Source organism: Sphaerodactylus townsendi, linkage group LG02, assembly GCF_021028975.2.
Source record: "Sphaerodactylus townsendi isolate TG3544 linkage group LG02, MPM_Stown_v2.3, whole genome shotgun sequence".
Classification (NCBI taxonomy): Eukaryota; Metazoa; Chordata; class Lepidosauria; order Squamata; family Sphaerodactylidae; genus Sphaerodactylus; species Sphaerodactylus townsendi.
In genome coordinates, this window is record NC_059426.1 from 167,072,327 (window position 1) to 167,091,508 (window position 19,182).

The 19,182-nt window shown below is 45.2% G+C and overlaps 1 protein-coding gene across 1 annotated transcript; it reads right to left on the reverse strand.

The window, feature by feature from the left end:
• Window positions 1-9,196: 9,196 nt before the first annotated feature.
• LOC125427005 (cell division cycle-associated protein 4-like) lies at window positions 9,197-17,500 on the reverse strand. The gene is made up of 3 exons (XM_048485959.1): window positions 17,404-17,500; window positions 14,118-14,209; window positions 9,197-12,146 (listed from the first exon to the last, which is right to left on the reverse strand). Exons 2-3 carry the CDS (start codon window positions 14,154-14,156, stop codon window positions 11,415-11,417), a joined length of 771 nt encoding a protein of 256 aa, XP_048341916.1. The 5' UTR covers window positions 14,157-14,209; window positions 17,404-17,500; the 3' UTR covers window positions 9,197-11,414.
• Window positions 17,501-19,182: the final 1,682 nt, after the last annotated feature.

Below are 19,182 nucleotides of genomic sequence, written 5' to 3' on the forward strand. Positions count from 1 at the left end.
TGGTCAAACAGTACAAGATATTTAGCTAGTGGCAGAAAAGAGTTGCCTTCGAGCCCCTTTCTAGCCATATGAGGCCACCAGCCGTCTTCAAACCATGGCAGTGCTTTGATTTCACAGCTGAGGTCACAAAGCACAGAAACATGAATGAAGCCTGCCTTTCTTGCCACATCTCTTGGACTGTGCTGGAGAGAACATGCTATTTAGACCAAGCCGTTCTCCCCACCCATACACTGGATGTCTTTCATCCCAGCAGAAAGGATAACAGCTTTGAAGATCCTTCCATTCCAATTTTTTTCCCCCTGCAGCACGGTAGGCAGTTACATCTTGCAGAGTTCAACGGAAAGGCCGTGAAGATGCAGCACAAGACTATTAATGGAAACCTAAAGCCAATTCAACTTATGAAAGGAGAAACTTTTAGGTTGCTGCTATGCTACTTCTTAAGAAGAGGAGGAGGAGGAGTTTGTATTGATATCCCACCTTTCTTTCCTGTAAGGAGACTCAAGGAAACTTTTTGTTTTGAAGATGCTGTTTTGGATTGAAAAGGAGGGTCAGAGGCCCTTTCCGCACAGCAAATGTAAAGCGGGTTGCAGCCAGGATAAATGAATCTGGTGTGGCTCTAGGCCATTCACGTGGTTGGCGGTCTCACGGCAAGCGTGCGAATTGGCTGGGGTGGGCGCCTTCACATGGAGGTACATTTTTTAAAATTTACCTCCCACTGATGCATAGCTATGCAGGTATGCATGAGCGAACCTCCACAGCCATGCTGTCTGACGTTACGACCCTTTGTGCCTGCGTGGCTACGCAGATGGGCACCGGGAAGCAGCTGCAATCCGGGATTTTTAAAAAGAATAGCAGATAGTGTGATTCTTGAATACCCCGCTTTGGGGAAAATAACACGGGGCAGACTTGCTTTAGAAGCCGTATCCGTGCAAAGTCCACCCCCCCCCCCACACACAAGTTTTTTACCGTTGTTATCCCAGGTTTATTAGCCCTTGCAGAAAGGGCCCGATAGATGCTGGAATTGTAGAGAGAAGACAGGCATTCTATATCACCAATGGTGGGCTTGTAAAAAAGTCAAAATATGTTAGCAACAACTTCATAAATAGCAAAGATTTTTAAGGAAAATATAGAAATGAAAACAGAAATGTGCCTTTTTGGGATTACTAGACAAACATAAAGATAGGAGGTATGAAAGCCTGTTTAGATATCTATCCACAGCAGTGAGAATGGTCCGGGCGAGAACCTGGAAAGTATCAAATGTCCCAATTATACAAGAATGGCACCTTAAAGTTATGGAATTTGTAAGACTGGCTAAACCAGGGGTCTGCAACCTGCGGCTCTCCAATTGGCCATGCTGGCAGGGGCTGATGGGAATTGTAGTCCATGGACATAGGTTGCAGACTGCTGGGCTAAACTGACAGGTTATGATCTGAGATTGCAAATGCCTTAACAGACCAGGTGATCGGGAGCAACAGCCACAGAAGGCCATTGCTTTCACATCCTACATGTGAGCTCCCAAAGGCACCTGGTGGGCCACTGCGAGTAGCAGAGAGCTGGACTAGATGGACTTTGGTCTGATCCAGCTGGCTTGTTCTTATGTTCTTATGTTTTGCGCAAATCTATTAATGAGTTTAAAGTAGACTGGAAAGAGTGGGCAGATTATATTGTGCAAGATTATCATAGTAACAAATATATGGTTATTGGATATGAAATGTGATTGTTGTGAAAAGAAAGAGTCTTCATTTTTTTCACTTTAACAGATAGGAGTTTGGTTGGTGAATAGCAACTGGAAGTATGTAATAAACGAAACTTGTCCTTTTTTCTTTGACAACTATAGCAAACTAACTTTTAGTAAATGGAAAATGGTTTGGGTTTTCTGTAAAGGCAGTTTATTATGTAATGTTCACCTTGTATGTATGCCTGTATAATTTCATTTAAAGATTATTTCCCCCTACTACTTGCATGAAAAAAGAATTTTTGACTTGCTACTGCCCAAGTCGTCAACAGGTTTAATTAAACCAAAATAATTCTAAAGAAAAGTTAGCTAACTAGCCAGCGCCTAATTTGACTGACGCATTGCAGAAGCCACCGAATTCTGAATTTCACCACCAAGTTCTAGCAGCGTAACATGAAAATCAATTTGACGGACAGCAAGAGTCCAGGAAACACACTAAAAACTGAACAAAAGATACTCGTTTAAGCAAAACAGTGTCACTGTCTTAAGAGAAGAGTATTGCATCCTAAATCAACATCATGCTAACCATGTTCACTTACAATCCAATTAAATTAATGGGCCCCAGAGTAAAAAAAATAATAATTTATGTCTCATACCAACGACTCAGCCCAATCTTAAACAGGATCATCGACTAGAATTATGAATAGCAATTGGGCCTTGATATGTTTAGGACTGCAGTCTCATAGCCGGCCTCATGTATGTTTATGCAGAAGACCCAGAGAGCTCAGCATGGTTTGCTCCCAGGATAAATGGGTACAAGACAAGGAGCAGCAGTGGCGTAGTGGTTAAGAGCAGGTGCATTCTAATCTGGAGGAACCGGGTTTGATTCCCTGCTCTGCCGCCTGAGCTGCGGAGGCTTATCTGGGGAATTCAGATTAGCCTGGGCACTCCCACACACGCCAGCTGGGTGACCTTGGGCTAGTCACAGCTTCTCGGAGCTCTCTCAGCCCCACCCACCTCAGAGGGTGTTTGGTGTGAGGGGGGAAGGGCAAGGAGATTGTGAGCCCCTTTGAGTCTCCTACAGGAGAGAAAGGGGGGATATAAATCCAAACTCTTCTTCTTCTATACTCCAATCCAAAGCATTTACATGGGAGTAAGGAAGTTGGTTTCATGCAGCTCAAGGTTAACGGAGCCTTCCATCCAAGGTCGGTAAAATGAGTACCCTGCTTTCTAGGGTCCAGTGCAGACAACTGGGGAAGGCAATGAAAAAACCACTGTTAAACGCAGTCTGCCTAGTAACAGCTGTGATGTGATGTCACCGTGTGGGTCAGTAATGACCCAATGCTTGCACCTTCACCTAATATACATAGCAGGCAGCATTCAGCACATTTTAAGAGCTAGCATGGTGTAGTTAATATCTGAGGGGAAATTGCTTGACTGCTGCAGGCTGACACTTCTAAGGATCTTATGATACCTTGAAGATTAACAAATATCTGGAGGCCACAAGGTTTCATGATCCAGGACCCTTGTGAGATACTTTTTGTCTGAAGAGCTTGAGCTGAAGAAAGGTTATGGCAGAATAAACGTGTTCGTATTTTAAGGTGCTGCAGACTCTTTGGTCGATGGCCTTTTCTGCTGCAGAAAAGTCACGTAGAACTTTTCTGCACAAGTCACGCAGAACATTTCCAGAATGTTCTAGACCCGTGGTGGCGAACCTTTGGCACTCCAGATGTTATGGACTACAATTCCCAACGGTTCACCTCCACTGTTCTAGGCACTAAGCAATCAAAGGGATCAAAAGGCCAGGCTACTACAATGCAGATGCCTTCACTAATTATGCTGTCTTCATGGTTACTCACATACTAAATAGGTGGATCCCACCCAACACATGCAGATCAAGCTTGCTAATTGCACCCTTTGTACTTGTTAACAGGCAAATGGTTCTTTCTCCCACCCTGGACATTCCACAGGTACATATACTCCACTTGCTTTACTACCATCAGATCCTCTGATGCCAGCCACAGATGCAGGTGAAACATCAGGAGAAAATGCTACTAGAACACGGCCATACAGCCTGGAAACCACACAACACCTTAGTGACTCCGGCTGTGAAAGCCTTCGACAATACATTTCCAATTTGCCTGCCCTCCACTTACCACGATGTTTGTCCACACTTCCTCCAAATGTTTCATGGCTGCCATAACATTTTGGGGGGTTACTTGTGGAAACAATGCTTTGTTGATCCACTGATTCAGTGCTTTGTAGATCGGTTTAATCGATACTTCATTGATCTACACAAACAGCAAACGCCACCCCCACCCCCACCCCCACGAAAAGGCAAGGGGGAAAGGAGTGAGGTGAGGAACACGAAAAAATGGCAGACCAGGAGCGAAGGGGAAAGTTATGCAATGGCACAAGGGCACTGAAAATGCCCAGGCTTTTTGGTGGGAAAGAAAACATTTCAAGCAAGGGAAGCCGACTTGGAAACATTTAAAAAAATAACTGATGTAAAAGTGTTTTCAGAAACAAAGTTGTTTGGAAACATTTCCAAAACCAAAGGGGCAGCGGGGCAGAACCGTGGAGGAAACATTTTATTTGTGCTGGAAATGTCATAAACGGCATGCGCGGAAGACACCTACAATTGCTGTCTCACTTTCACATTCAGTGTGATTTTCCATATATCTTTAGTTTTGTGTTTCTTTACAGGCAGGGAGATGTTTGAATCCTCTTAAGAGTTAATTACCCTCTGCAGCATCCATTCACAACTCTCTACTTCACGATGTGTCTTTATTGTTCTATTAAAGAAAGCCTACTAGTACCCAGGAAGCTGTTTCACGGGTCAGGCTTTCAAATGTGAGCTAGCTATAACAACTTGAGCAGCAGAAGAGACTTGGCCAGGAAGAGCAGAGTGACCTGCTGGTGTTCATTTTGGAGGGCTTTTCTTGTTAGGGACAATGGCTTAAAACATTACAAACTATTTGTTCATATCATTCTCAAAGCCACAGCTTTTAAAACAGTGTATTTTAACAGGGGTTATCTCTTTTTCTCCTTGTAAGGCTGCTGAATCTGGAAGGTGGGGCTTAACAGGGGTTAACAGAGTTCATCTCTTGTTCCTCTTTGTCCTAGAGGTGGGGCTTTTGTCCTGAGAGGTGGGGCTTTAGTTCAGTCTCTGGAACCAGCAGAGAGGAGTAGCAGCAGAAGAGACTTGGCCAGGAAGAGCAGAGTGACCTGCTGGTGTTCATTTTGGAGGACTTTTCAATTTAAATTTAATTTGTTTTGTTTTTTTTTTTTAAATTAATAAGGACATATTTGACAGTTAGTACGTGCAGATAGCTCCAGGGGGGCAGTGACTAAAAGCTTAATATTTAAATATCTAAACAAATCAGATATGAAAGCAGAAAGCCAGCAGGGGGGTGGGGGCTTTCCAGTGTTTTGCACTGAGTGTCACATGTATGACTATCTGCCACTAGGACAGAAGTCGTGGGTGTGCCCTCGCTGCAATGAGCTCCTGGCACTCAAGGAACGTGTGTGTTCTCTTGAAGCCAAGGTGGCAGACCTGGAGAAGCTGAAAGAGGCAGAGAGGGTGACAGACGAGGCTTTCAGGGACCTAACAGCCGGGTCCCACTCCCAAGGTGACATCTCTTCAGATGTCATGGAGAATGAAGGCCTTGGGGATGGAGGGTGCCAGTCTGAGGTGAGGGAAGATGCTCCCTTAGATGGGATCCCTTCCTTAACTGGTGATCAGCTATCCTCTCGCACTGAGGATACCCCTCGGGGAGGTGGGGGCTCCTTGTAGTGGGTGATTCGATCATTAGAAATGTAGAGAGTTGGGTTTGTGAGAGGCGTGATGACCGCATGGTGACTTGCCTGCCTGGTGCGAAGGTTGCGGATGTCACGCTTCGTCTAGATAGGCTTTTAGACAGTGCTGGGGTGGAGTCAGCAGTTGTGGTCCACATTGGCACCAACGACATTGGGAAATGTAGCCGCGAGGTTCTGGAAGCTAAACTTAGGCTGCTAGGAAAAAAGGTTGAAGTCCAGGACCTCCAAGGTGGCATTCTCAGAAATGCTACCCGTTCCACGCGCAGGGCGAGCTAGGCAAGCAGAGATACAGGGTCTCAATGCATGGATGAGAAGGTGGTGTAAGGCAGAGGGTTTCAGATTTGTCAGGAACTGGGGAACCTTTTGGGACAAAGGCAGGCCTGGTACAAGCGGAGACGGGCTTCATCTTAACCAAAGAGGAACCAGGCTGCTGGTGCTCAACATTAAAAAGGTGGCAGAACAGCTTTTAAACTGATCACTGGGGGAAAGCCGACAGGAGCTGAGGTGACTTCGGTTCGGAATACAGAGTCCATGGGGATGCAGACAGAGAGGGAGGTTTTTCTAAATCAACCACATACAAGCGAGGAACATAGCAATGTGCATGTGACAAGGGATAGTGTCTACAAAAGACTTGAGGGTAAAGCACATAAATCCCAGGTTAAGGACAGAGACAGGGTATACAGGTGTCTCTATGCTAATAGTAGAAACATTCGACCTAAAATGGGGGAGCTAGAGTACAGAATTTTGAAGGAGGACTTTGATATAGTGGGCACTACAGAGACATGGTGGAATGAGGAGAACCAGTGGGATGCTGTTATACCAGGCTACAGGCTCTATAGGAAGGATAGGACAGGGTGCATTGGGGGTGGAGTTGCCCTTTACATCAAAGAGAGCATAGTATCACATAAAATAGACAATGCAAGGGGAGCTGGTTCCCCTACAGAATCACTGTGGATATCAATACCAGGTGTGAAGGACAGTTTAATATTAGGAATATATTATCGTCCCTGACCAAAGTGCACAAGAGGATTCTGAGATGGAAAAAAAAAGAAATTAAAGAGGCCAACAAAAACAAAATGTAGTGGTAATGGGTGATTTTAACTATCCCCATATAAACTGGAAAAATGCATGTTCAGGTCATAGTAAGGAGAGAGCATTCCTGGATATGCTAAATGACTGTGGCTTAGAGCAGATGGTTGTGGAACCAACCAGGGGAGAGGTGATCCTAGACCTAATTCTATGTGGGACCCAGGACCTGGTGCAGGAAGTCAGTGTTGTTGAGCCGATAGGGAACAGTGACCACAATGCTGTCAGATTCAGTATCTCAGCATGCGAACAAGTGGCAACTACTAGTGTAGTTACATTACGCCTTCAGAAAGGGAAATTTCTCTCAAAGATGCGGGGGGATAGTGGGCAGGAAGCTGAAAGGGAAAATCAAGAGAGTCAAAACTGTCCAGGATGCTTGGAGGTTATTTAAAAACACAGTAATAAAAGCTCAGCTGGAATGTGTTCCACAGGTTAGAAAAAGGCAGCACCCAGTCAGAAAGCCACCATGGTTAACAAGAGAGGTTGAGGAAATTATCAAAAAAAAAGAAAATGTCTTTTAGAAAATGGAAGTCCAGTTTGGCTGATGAAGAATATGAGAGGGAACACAAATGGTGGCAAAAGAGAAGCAAGTTAGCTGTAAGGGAGGCAAAAAAGGATTATGAGGAACGCGTGGCTGCGAACATCAAGACCAGCAACAAACAGTTCTTCAAGTACATCAAAAGCAGGAAGCCAGCAAGGAAGCGGTAGGCCCGTTAGATGACAAAGGAACAAAGGGTGTGCTAAAAGATGGCAGAGAGATTGCAGAGAAGCTGAATGAATTCTTTGCATCTGTCTTCACCCAAGAGGAGGTGAGGAACATTCCTGCACCTGAACCAAGCTTCTTAGGAGGCGAATCCGAGGAACTAGCGAAGATAGTGGTAGACAAGGAAGAAGTTCTGGCAGCCATTGATAAACTAAATGTTACCAAATCCCCTGGCCCAGATTGCATTCACCCAAGAGTTCTTAAAGAGCTCAAGCATGAAATTGCTGATCTTCTCACTTTAATATGCAACTTATCCCTGAAATCAGGCTCCATCCCTGAAGACTGGAAGATGGCCAATGTCACACCAATCTTTAAGAAAGGATCTAGGGGGGACCCGGGAAATTACAGGCCAGTCAGTTTGACATCTGTTCCTGGTAAATTAGTAGAATCTGTCATTAAAGATAAAATTATAAAACATGTAGAAAAGCAAGACCTGCTGAGAAAGAGTCAGCATGGCTTTTGAAGAGGCAAATCCTGTCTTACAAACTTACTAGAGTTCTTTGAGGGTGTAAACAGGCATGTGGACAGGGGTGAACCGGTGGACATTGTCTACTTGGATTTCCAAAAGGCTTTTGACAAAGTTCCTCACCAGAGACTGTTGAGAAAACTCAGCAATGAAGGAATAAGAGGGGAAGTCCTCCTATGGATTAAAAACAGGAAACAAAGAGTGGGTGTAAATGGGAAGTTCTCACAATGGAGAGATGTCGGGAGTGGTGTCCCCCTAGGATCCGTTTTGGGACCAGTGCTCTTTAACCTATTCATAAATGACCTGGAAGTAGGGGTGGGTAGTGTGGTGGCCAAGTTTGCAGATGATACCAAATTATGTAGTGTGGTGAGAACCACAAAGGATTGCGAAGAGCTCCAAGCGGACCTTGATAAATTAGGTGAGTGGGCTCAGAAATGGCAAATGCAGTTCAATGTAGCAAAATGTAAAGTGATGCACATAGGGGCAAAAAATCCAAACTTCACATACACGCTACAGGGGTCAGTGCTATCAGTCACAGACCAGGAAAGGGATTTAGGCGTCTTAGTTGATAGTTCCATGGGAATGTCAACTCAATGCATGGCAGCTGTGAAAAAGGCAAACTCTATGCTGGGGATCATTAGAAAAGGAATTGATAATAAAACTGCAAAGATTGTCATGCCCTTATATAAAGCAGTGGTGCGACCGCACTTGGAGTACTGTGTCCAGTTCTGGTCGCCGCATCTCAAAAAGGATATTGAGGAGATAGAAAAAAGTGCAGAGAAGGGCAACAAGGATGATTGAGGGACTGGAGCACCTTCCCTATGAGGAGAGGCTGCAGCGTTTGGGACTCTTTAGTTTGGAGAGGAGGCGGCTGAGGGGGGATATGATTGAAGTCTACAAAATTATGCATGGGGTAGAAAATGTTGACAGAGAGACATTTTTCTCTCTTTCTCACAATACTAGAACCAGGGGGCATTCATTGAAAATGCTGGGGGGAAGAATTAGGACTAATAAAAGGAAACACTTCTTCACGCAACGTGTGATTGGTGTTTGGAATATGCTGCCACAGGAGGTGGTGATGGCCACGAACCTGGATAGCTTTAAAAGGGGCTTGGACAGATTTATGGAGGAGAAGTCGATTTATGGCTACCAATCTTGATCCTCTTTGATCTGAGATTGCAAATGCCTTAACAGACCAGGTGATCGGGAGCAACAGCCGCAGAAGGCCATTGCGTTCACATCCTACATGTGAGCTCCCAAAGGCACCTGGTGGGCCACTGCGAGTAGCAGAGAGCTGGACTAGATGGACTTTGGTCTGATCCAGCTGGCTTGTTCTTATGTTCTTAACTTCTGTGCTAAAGACTGCCAAAAAGAGTCTACAAAGAAATCTCTTCATATTCAACTTTAATATAAAAAGACATGAATCATTTTCCAATGCTTTAAAAAGGTCCCCCTTACAAACCGCATAGTCTGACACAAAGCACAAGTTACAGAAATAGGCATTTATCTGCCAAGACTGGGAAACATACAATGCCATTTTTCAAGTCAGTTGTTTCAAAAGCATTTAAAATGATAACAGGGCCCAGTGTAGAAACCAGTTTCTCGCAAGCAGCCCTATTGAGCTCCGAAGGGGCTGCTTGCACAGAGGGGTTTCGGACTGAGTTAAGACAAACAGTTACGTGTACACAAGACAGGGATCTTTAAGTTTTGAATAGATGTTTCTGGCTGTGTGTGGTGGGAACGCTTGCCCAACAGCTCTCCCTTACTGGCTCCAGCAATTCCACTTAGAGAAAGCCACTGCAGCATTTGAGACCCTCTGCGCTGGGAGGTAAGATTGCCGGATGCTTGAACATTTGTGTAAAGTCAGTCACCAGAAGGGATTTCCCAAAAAAAGCAATGTTTCCAAATCTGAGCACTGCAAATTCACGTTAAAAAATGGCTAAAACCGTTTAGACTGGAAAGAAAACCTCATTGTTTCCAAAAGACATGGACTTCTCGTAGCTCTTTCCCCACCACAGTTTCTTTTCCACCTGCATGTAAAAACAGGCATTTTTATTGCAAGTATTATTAGATGCGAAGCATCTTTTCCACCGGATCTGCTTTTATTTAAGAAGACACTTTATGCTCACATAGAGGTTAGCTTTATTTTTTTGGACTGAATACTAACCAGTTGATGTGACTTCCATTAATCAAGATTCAGCCAGACACACATTAACATCTTGGGGCAGGTGGAGAAATTTCACTTTAGAGAACACCCCTGGAAGACCTTTGTAACAGTTTTGAAACAGTTAGTGCAAAGTAAGTAAGGTACATTTCTTTTCCTAAACACAGAGTGAGCAGGATGGTAGATTCCAAAAAGGTTTGCTTGATATAAATACATATAAATAAAACTGGCAATCTGTGCTTGAAGGTAACAAGACACGCGACTTGGATCGGAGCATAAATGTATCGAGGGCTCTTGAAGAGCTCCTCCTCTGATGTCTATGTCATAGCGGCATAAGAACAACTCTCTCTTCACTCTCTTAAGCACACACTACTCTCTAAGATGGAATGGCAACAGCTGATCCTACATTAAAGTTGTATATTTACACGCTTTTATTCAGCTAAGGGAGGCCCGTGGCAAGAAAAAAATCCCTTTGTCAAAGTGATTAAAAAAATACAACTGCAAATACGTCAGGATTACTAAATAAGCAGTTGACGGGAGATCTGTAGCAAAAATATATCTTCAGAAAATAGCTGAAAAATTCTGAACACTGATAAAACACTTTTTAAAACTATATTTTTAAAAAAGCAGAAAGTAAACATGACAGGAAGAAAATGAGCTGGGATGCTGGAAACCACGACTTTCAGCTCTTCAAGAGCTAGAGGGTACAAGTCAGTGAAGTATTTCCTTGGAATGAAGGAGGGAAACCAAGTTTTTGGTCCTCAGACCAATCAAATCAACGCCTGAAACAGTGGAAGCAAGTAGAAAAGGTTGCTAAAGGTTTTCAGTCTGAATATAACTGAACTGGATTTAGACTTTGACTGAGAACGTTGTAACTCCTTTCATGCTCTGAGTCTCCCCAGCAAGTAAAACTGTCCAGGAAGACACGATGATCAACAAATACTGTTGCAATGTTTTAAGCCTCTCTTCTCAAGGCTAGACAGGATTAGGAAACTAAGATAGTTTGCAAAGTGTTGGAACCCAAATGTGTATGTGGGGGGGTGGGGGTGGCAGGGGGTTTGGATAGACACAATACAGAGAACCAGTGTGATCAACCGAAGGTGTCTTCGGAGACGTTGAGCCATTAGTGAAACGCTAAGGAGTCTTCTCACCCGTTTGTGACACAGTACAGAAGGGGGATCGTGACATTAAAGAGGAAATGAAAAGCCCTGGAAGACAAAAACTCTTGCTTAGTGCACCTCTGTGAATTGTGGCCACTGGAAATAGGAACTTACAGATCAGACACTAGAAATTGCAGGTTAATTTTATACATGAATACAGCTTTGAAAAATGAAGGGTTTTTTTTTGCAAGATCACGTGCAGTTCCGAAAGGACAAGCTATCTGAAAGTCTTACTACTCCACATCTGGCGTCCTCCAAGACTGTCGCTTTCACCTTCTGCCTCAAGACTCAACCAGAATTTCCACAAAATGATCAAGCTCGTTAAGGTCAGATTTACAGTTAGAGTTAGAACTGGTGCTTGCTTGGGGAAACGTCTCAAGCACGTCGCAGTGTCCCATTTTCGAGCTGCCCATCATTCCTGTCAATACAGTATCGAGATTGTAATAGGAACTGTCGACTTCCGAAAAAAGGTCTTCGACGGAATCGGGTGTTCTTGTTTCCAAGGTTTCAAAGATTTGATCTAATGACTTGTGGAAGTTCCCTCTGTTTTCTGCAGGGCACTCCATCTCCCATACATTGTTCTGAAGGTCTCTGGCAGCTTGCACGGGAGAAGGTCTCAAGATCTGCGTATCTTCAAAGTCTTTTGAGAAGCCGCCGTAACCTTGCACCAGCTTTTCTTCAGGTTGCTCTTTTGAAGAACGACAGAGAATGTCTGTCGAAACCAGACGGTCCAAAGAGGACGGTCCTGTACTCTGGGCGCTTATCATCTGCCAAGTCCCGTCTTGGGTCATCTCCTCTTGGATCTGCCGTACCGTATTGGCGATAAGTACTGAACGATAGAGATTAGGTTCAACGAGCATGTGGCACAGTTGAAGTTTAACCAGAGACATGTCCAGGAGAGACTGGCGCTGCAGGTTGTAAGAAGGGATGGCTTTAAAGCCAGCTAAAGTTCCCTCGATATCTTCCTCTCCATCAACGCATTTTCTCTTCAGTCCGCGTACAAACATTGTGTCCTGTTGAGAACAGCAAAGCAAAGAGGCCGTAAGGTAATGAAAAAGCCTAACCAATTCACAGGCTGCACTGAAAGATGCTTGGGCTCTAAACCTGGTTACAACAAAGTTGAGATCAAGCAGTCATTCACTGTGGTCCCTGCTCAAGCTAAGAATATTGAAAGCACCAGCAATTCAACAGATCAGGTTTCCAACGGCTAATTATTTTGAAGACGCCCGTCAGACAAAAAACATCAAGTGCAACGTTTGAGCACATCTATCGTCTGATCAATACAGAATAGCAACTTCTTAATGGGGTTAGTTGCCAGCTTGCTGCTCCTTTCCAGCACAATTCTCCTGGGATCAGCCAACAGCTGCCCTGAATTATTTAATGAAGAGGTGTGTCCAGCCATTATGGCTCCAGCCAAGACCAGCTCTCATGTTAAAACGCAGTTAGCACAGACTCATTTGGTACTCCGTCTTTAAAAACAAAATGTTAACACCCTATTTGATATGGTATCTGCAAAGTAACACAGAAAATACACCTCCATCAAATGTCTAAAAATGAGCAGCGACAAGACAGGGTATCCGTATGGAAAAAGTCCTGTTCTGTATAGTTAATAGCTTCCGAATTCAGGGGCAGTAGACCATATTCAGGAATAACGATACTTACTCAGCCATGTTTATATTTTAGCTGAGAAAATTACCACTGGGGAGATGAGCACTAGCAGTTCCATGAGAACACATTGGTTATAAACCAGCCTGAAAAGCTTTTCCTGCATTTGTTCTCCATGTACGACCTTCTTGCAGACCTCATTCATACTACATGGGGAAGAAGAGTTTGGATTTATACCCCACCTTTTTCTCCTGTAACGAGACTCAAAGCGGCTTATTTATTTATTTATAATTAATTTTATATACCGCCCCTCCCCCGAAGGGCTCTGGGCAGTGAACAACACAATAAAACAACAATTACATTAAAACCCCATTAAAACAATAAATTAACAAAATTACATTGGCATCCAGCATAAAACTTCATAAACCCACCCTAGAAGAAAACAAGATAAGAGAGCAGAGGGCCCCCGTAAGTATTAAGACCCAGAGTGTTAAAGTTCTTACCAACTCCTTTCCCTTCCTCTCCTCCAAACAGACACCTTGTGAGGTAGGTGGGACTGAGGGAGTTCTGAAGTAGCTCAAGGTCACCCAGCAGGAATGTAGGAGTGTGGAACCAAATCCGGTTCTCCAGATTCAAGTCCACCAACTCTTAATCACTGTACCATGCCAGCTCTTTCCAGCACCATCAAAGTGCAAAAGAGGCTTCACCAGCAAGTTCCAACCCTTTTCTCTGTGGTCTTTAATCCCATCAAGATGTTCAACACCACATCAACATTCCTCCCCGGGTCTATGCATTTTTGTTGCGGGAGGGACAAGAAGAAAATGGCAGCGAGCCGCAGAGTTGCCTCTGTTTTTCTCCTCTATTCAATCATATGATTGTCATCAGACTAAAGAAGGATAGGTTGCCGTTGGCCAGGCCGTGGCCTTGATCACTACCATGGTTTAGGTTCATTACCTGTAGTGGAAGCTTCTACACAACACTGCCAGTGAGAGAAGCCTTTCAGTCCCCAGCAAAACAATTCTCAATGTTCCTCTTGGTTTAGACATGCCTCCACATGAACATGCATCAGAGGTGAACAGAGCAATTTAGTCAATAAAGGGTGCCTGAAGCGTGCCGATAAGTCAAACATGCTCACCTGAACTTGGCAGTGGAAGCACACTGACAAAGGCAGCTACTATTTTCTGACTGTCGACTACAAGATACAACCCAATGACCTTAAAATCAAGTTCTGTAAGAATCGGTATAACAGATATTTCAGTCCCCCCTCCTCTTCTGCTTTCCCTGGGACTGGGGAAGAATAGCAGTGTGGGAACACCTTCATTAATTTTGATAATGGTCACCAGGCAAACTTTAGTCCGTATAAGCGGCAAGTTACTTACCAATAATTGCGTTTGGTGTACTCCTTCCTCTTCTCCCATATTACAGAACGAGATTCCATACAGCAGGTGGTCTAGCACTACCTACCTGAGAGCTGTTGATAAGAAATAAATGCAACTTCAGTCAATTCAAACTGCAAATCTTGATGGCACATGCAGGAAACACTATGAACACCCAATTCTCTCCCCATACATCTTCCTTCTCCAATTTAAATCAAATGTTAGAAGAGGCAGCAAAGTGCAAAGCAAAATGCACAATACTTTGCAAAGTCCCCCTCTGCTTTGGTAACAGCTAATATATAGCATTTAAATAGAAAGCTGCCTTGACCTGGATAGCCAAGGGTAGGGCAAGCTCATCAGATCTTGGCAGATAAACAGGGTCAGCCTTGGTTAACAGCTGAAGGGGTTCAATTAGTTCAGGGTCGCAATATATAATGACAAACCACCTCTGAACATCTCCTGCCTTGAAAACCTACAATAGGGGTGTCAAAGATATGACCTGGGGACTGGATTTGGCCCCTCAAGGGGGCTTATTAGACCCATGAGCCAGCCACCCCACTCCCCCACCTGGGAGTGGGGGGATGGTTTGCCTCAGCTAGCTTGCAGGCCCTCTCAAGGCAGCCACCCCACTCCATTGCTGGCTCACCAGTCCAGATATCCCTCCCCAGTGAAGTATGGGGCCAGTCGAGGCAGCCACCCCCCACCCTTGTGCCCAGCATGATCAAGTCATATTTATATCATACCAGCCATTGTAAAAAATGAGTTCAATTCCCCCGCTCTAGCCTGTTATTAGTAGCCCTCTTTCCCCCTTCATAAATACAGTAGCAGCAGTCTAGTTCAGTGTAGGCCAAAGAGTAATAACTACCGGCTATATTACAATATGAGCTGAAAGCAAAAAGGCATCCAAAGATGACATAACCACAGTACTGTATGCAAGAATTTACATTCTAAACACCTGTCCTTTTAAGAGATTGAGTCAAAGAAGAGAACAGATTGCACTATTTCAATTCACAGAACACTGGCAAGAGGGTTAGATAGGCGTGTTTCAAAGCATAAGACAGATCTCTGGGGTTCAGGCAACCAAGGAGTCATCAGCCACACTTGTGAAATTCCTGAAGACGACATGTAAAAATTATTGTGGCCACGAAAACTATGGGGGGACTACAGACTGCAGTGACCGAAAAAGAGTACCATGCATGGCAATCGCAAAGACTGAAGAATGGGTTAACCTGAAGACACAAATGGCTCAGATTTAAAAAGGGAGCTCTGGCGCATGTGCACGTAATGACAGGAATGGAGCATTGGCAAATTATGTAGGACAAACATGACCAGACAATGAGGCATGCAGGGACAGTATAGTAACTGGGGTGACGTGGCAAGGTGATGAAGTGAAGGCCAGACCAGTTGGAAAGACTCTGAGAAACCACATATTAAGAAGCAGCTCTAGACAGGAGTTCCAATGTCAGCAGGACACCCACATAATTTCTTCTCATCTACCGTGGGATGTGACATAAAGTGGAAGATTCTTTTAACAACTGGATGGAGAGAAAACATTTGAAATTCAATTCTCCTAACAATAGCCTTCAAAGTGGCCAAGAGGGTGAGGCCAAAGTCTGACTCCACAACGATTCTGTTTCAGCTCACCCACAATATCAAAAAATATAGTGACAATGCTGGCCTACATTACAGGGCTGTTTGTTACGTTTGTGAAGCACTGCAGCAAATGACAGAGGCTAAGGAAGCCTTCATTAATGGAAGTGTTGTGAAGCCATACAACTGCAACCAGTAAAAATGAACACATTTAATTTTTTTTTGGTAAATGTATATGTTAGAGATGGTGGAAGTCCCTGACAAAGAGCTGGAAGGATTATTCATATAGTGTTATAGGAAAAGTTAGGAATGGCAGGAACGTGGAGAATGTGCAAGAAAGAGACAGAGTAGACAAGGAGTCTATAAGGGAGCAAACAGAAGGATGATCGGGCAGTTGGAGGAAAGGCTGAGCAGCTTTCAGAGTCTGTAGGGAAAGGTCTTCCAGGGAAGAGCAAACATTTAATGGTTAAAGTGGAGAAAAGAAAAGTTATGATGCCCAAAATAAGATGGAGGACACTCCGAAATGTATCTACGGTCCATCTTCACATCAAAAACACCACTCAAGACTGCTGAAAGGGATGGAAAAGGAGAGGTGTGCGTGTTGAAACAGACACTCAGGGTACACCTAAGAAAAACGGCTGCTGTAACAAAAATGAGGGCAGTCTTTAAGGTTCAAGAGAACATGAATTAACTTTCCACGTGCCCCTGGATTCTTGTTTCATTTCGTCGCCTCAGACTAACACAGCCATGGGTCAGAGATGACAACAGTAACCTTGCTGGACGCTTTGATTTTTATCCTCAGAGAGCTCTTTTCTTTTTTTAAAAAAATGCTAAATGTCAGAAAGGATACATGGTCCAATCCGCCCCCCCCCCCCAAATTCACTCAACTAATGCAAACCCTAAAGTTGCCCACCCAACTCTTGCTCTATCTAGGAACGGGAGAATCCCACTTCAGTAGGGACTTCCCTCCCCCCCCACCCGTTATTCTTGAGGGAGGGGGCAAGATGGATACGATCTGGGGGGAGTGATTTAAAGGGAATGGGGGGGGGGGCATGTGAGCCCCATGGCAAGGAAGGAGGGATGTAGAGGAAGGATTAAAATGACTGGTCAGAGAGATTTTTCTATCTGGTCTCTCTTTTTAATTTAGGGCGGAGCAGGAAGATGCTGGTACTTTACAAACAGCGAAAGTAAAGACTTCCTACGAGGAGAAACTGGGAAAGGGGGATAAAGGAATTGATAAAGAGGCTAATGATACCTTAAAAGGGCGAAAGTAAAGATTTCCTATGAGGGGAAACTGGGAAAGGCTAATCATACTTTTAAAAATGATGATGATAATAATAATAATAAATAAAGGCGAATCATACTTTAATAAAAAAAGGCTAATCATACTTTAAAAGAGCGAAAGTAAAGATTTCCTATGAGAAACGGGAAAAGGGGGACACGGGAATTAATCAAAAAGGCTAATAGTCGTTAATTAATTAAGAGAGATTAAGGACTTGTCCTCTTCCCTCCCCTCGCCCTTTCCAATTCTCTGCCCCCCCCCCCCCCCGCGGCCGCCATTTTGAAGCCGTGGCTCATTGACCCTGCGCGACTCTTCCGCGCCTCAGCCGCGGCACCTTCAGCTCCCTGGTTTCCCCTCGGTGGGGGTTCAATGAGGGGGGCGCCTCCTCCTCCCTCCGCCCCTCCCAGCCCCACTTACCGACTGACCGGCTCCGCCAGCCCCCGCGCCAACCCGCTCCCGCCTCAACGGTCTCCGCGCCTGAGAGAGAAGGGGCGGTGCCAACGGCTCCCTAAGCCACGCCCACTTCCACCCCCGCCATCTTATTGTCGAACCCCCACAAAGGCCTGGAGGCCCCTCCCCCTTTCTTCTTTCCCCGCCTTTGCCATTGGCTTAGAGAAGGCCGCTCTCGGCCCCGCCCCCGCTTCCTATTGGGCGACAGCCCCGGAGGGCGGCGAGACTCGTTCGCTGAAATCAAATGTTCCATGAGTAAAAACCTTCTGTGCTGACTCCGCCCTCTCGCCGCGTTCTTTTGAGCCCGCCTTGCTATTGGTGCTGAGGGGGGTTGCCATGGAGCTGGAAGTCCTGCCCCTCGGCTGTAACTGGCTAGCCGGGAGGCGAAAGGAAGTTTCAAACGCTGCCAACGCGATTCAGGGGCTCGGGCTGAGAGCAGAGGGATTCGCCTTGATCTAAAGGGGAGGAGGGAATCCCAAACCAACAGTTTGCAGATGTGCGTTTTGGAGAATTTTGTATTGTGACCTTGGCCGAAGGGGGTCGGGTCAGCCACGGTCAGCACTTGGATGGCAGACTACCAAAGAAGACGGGGTTGCCATACAGAGGAAGGCTGTCCTTATCAGCCCCTGTTTGATCCTGCCCCCCCCCACACCTGGGGACCTCCTGTTCAGCCCCCCCCCCAGTGAAACGACTTTCCTTTTCTCAGATCCATTATCAGCCTGTTAGCCACTTGCTATTGCAGCTGACAGTCGGGTGGAATGTAGGTTGGGGTGCTGTGTAGTTTCGGGGCTGTATGGCCGGGTTCTAGCAGCATTCTCTCCTGACGTTTCGCCTGCATCTGTGGCTGGCATCTTCAGAGGATCTGATAGTAGGAAAAGCAAGTGGAGTAATCAGAACCTCTGAAGATGCCAGCCACAGATGCAGGCGAAACATCAGGAGGGAATGCTGCTAGAACACGGCCATACAGCCCGGAAACCACACAGCACCCCAGTGATTCCGGCTGTGATAGCCTTCGACAATGGAATGTAGGTTGTTTTGACCCTAGTGTGGGAAGGCAGTTTCTCCTTCCACCGGACCGTGGGACTGCAAAGGTGCCATCCCCCTGTAGGAACTGGCCAGTGGGGTGAAGTGATAGGACGTGACTTGGGGTATAATGGTGCTTGCAATATTGGCTATGCTCAGTTCTGGCAATAGAAGTCTCAAATGCTCATTTCCTGATGCCATTTTGTAATAAAGACATCAACTGGAACCAAAGCCTTGTTATTGAACAGTCCGGGTTACGACAACGACTCTCATGCCTGGAACACTCCATGGAAGGGGTTGCCAGGAGTCATTTGCAACCGGAAGGCACGTTCTTCCCAGAGGCCCTAGCCTAGGAGTTTTACAATACAATAAAATCACAGAAGTAACAGCAAAAGAATTGGAAAAGCAAGCCAAGGTCATGAAAACAGTAAATTGGTCCATTGATTAACTTTTACTAACCTTTGCATGTGTTTCACGATTGGGGTTAATAATTATTAGGGTTGCCAGGTCCTCCATGGCTACCTGATCCAGGTTGGGAAACCCCAGGAGATTTGGGAATGGATCCTGGGGAGAACAGAGACCACAGTGTGGCGCAATGCCACAGAATCTACCCTCCAATGCATCCATTTTCTCCAGGGGAACTGATCTTTGTAGTCTGGAGATGAGCTGTAAGTTGGGGAAATCCCCAGGCAACCTGAGTCATTATTAACATTTGCATGTGGT

Bases quoted from the DNA above. Each gene is read 5' to 3' on its own strand.
- LOC125427005 (XM_048485959.1), bottom strand. From the start codon at position 14,156: ATGGGAGAAGAGGAAGGAGTACACCAAACGCAATTATTG. The intron at 12,147-14,117 runs GTAAGTAACTTG...TGTTCTCAACAG, and splicing joins TACACCAAACGCAATTATTG to GACACAATGTTTGTACGCGG.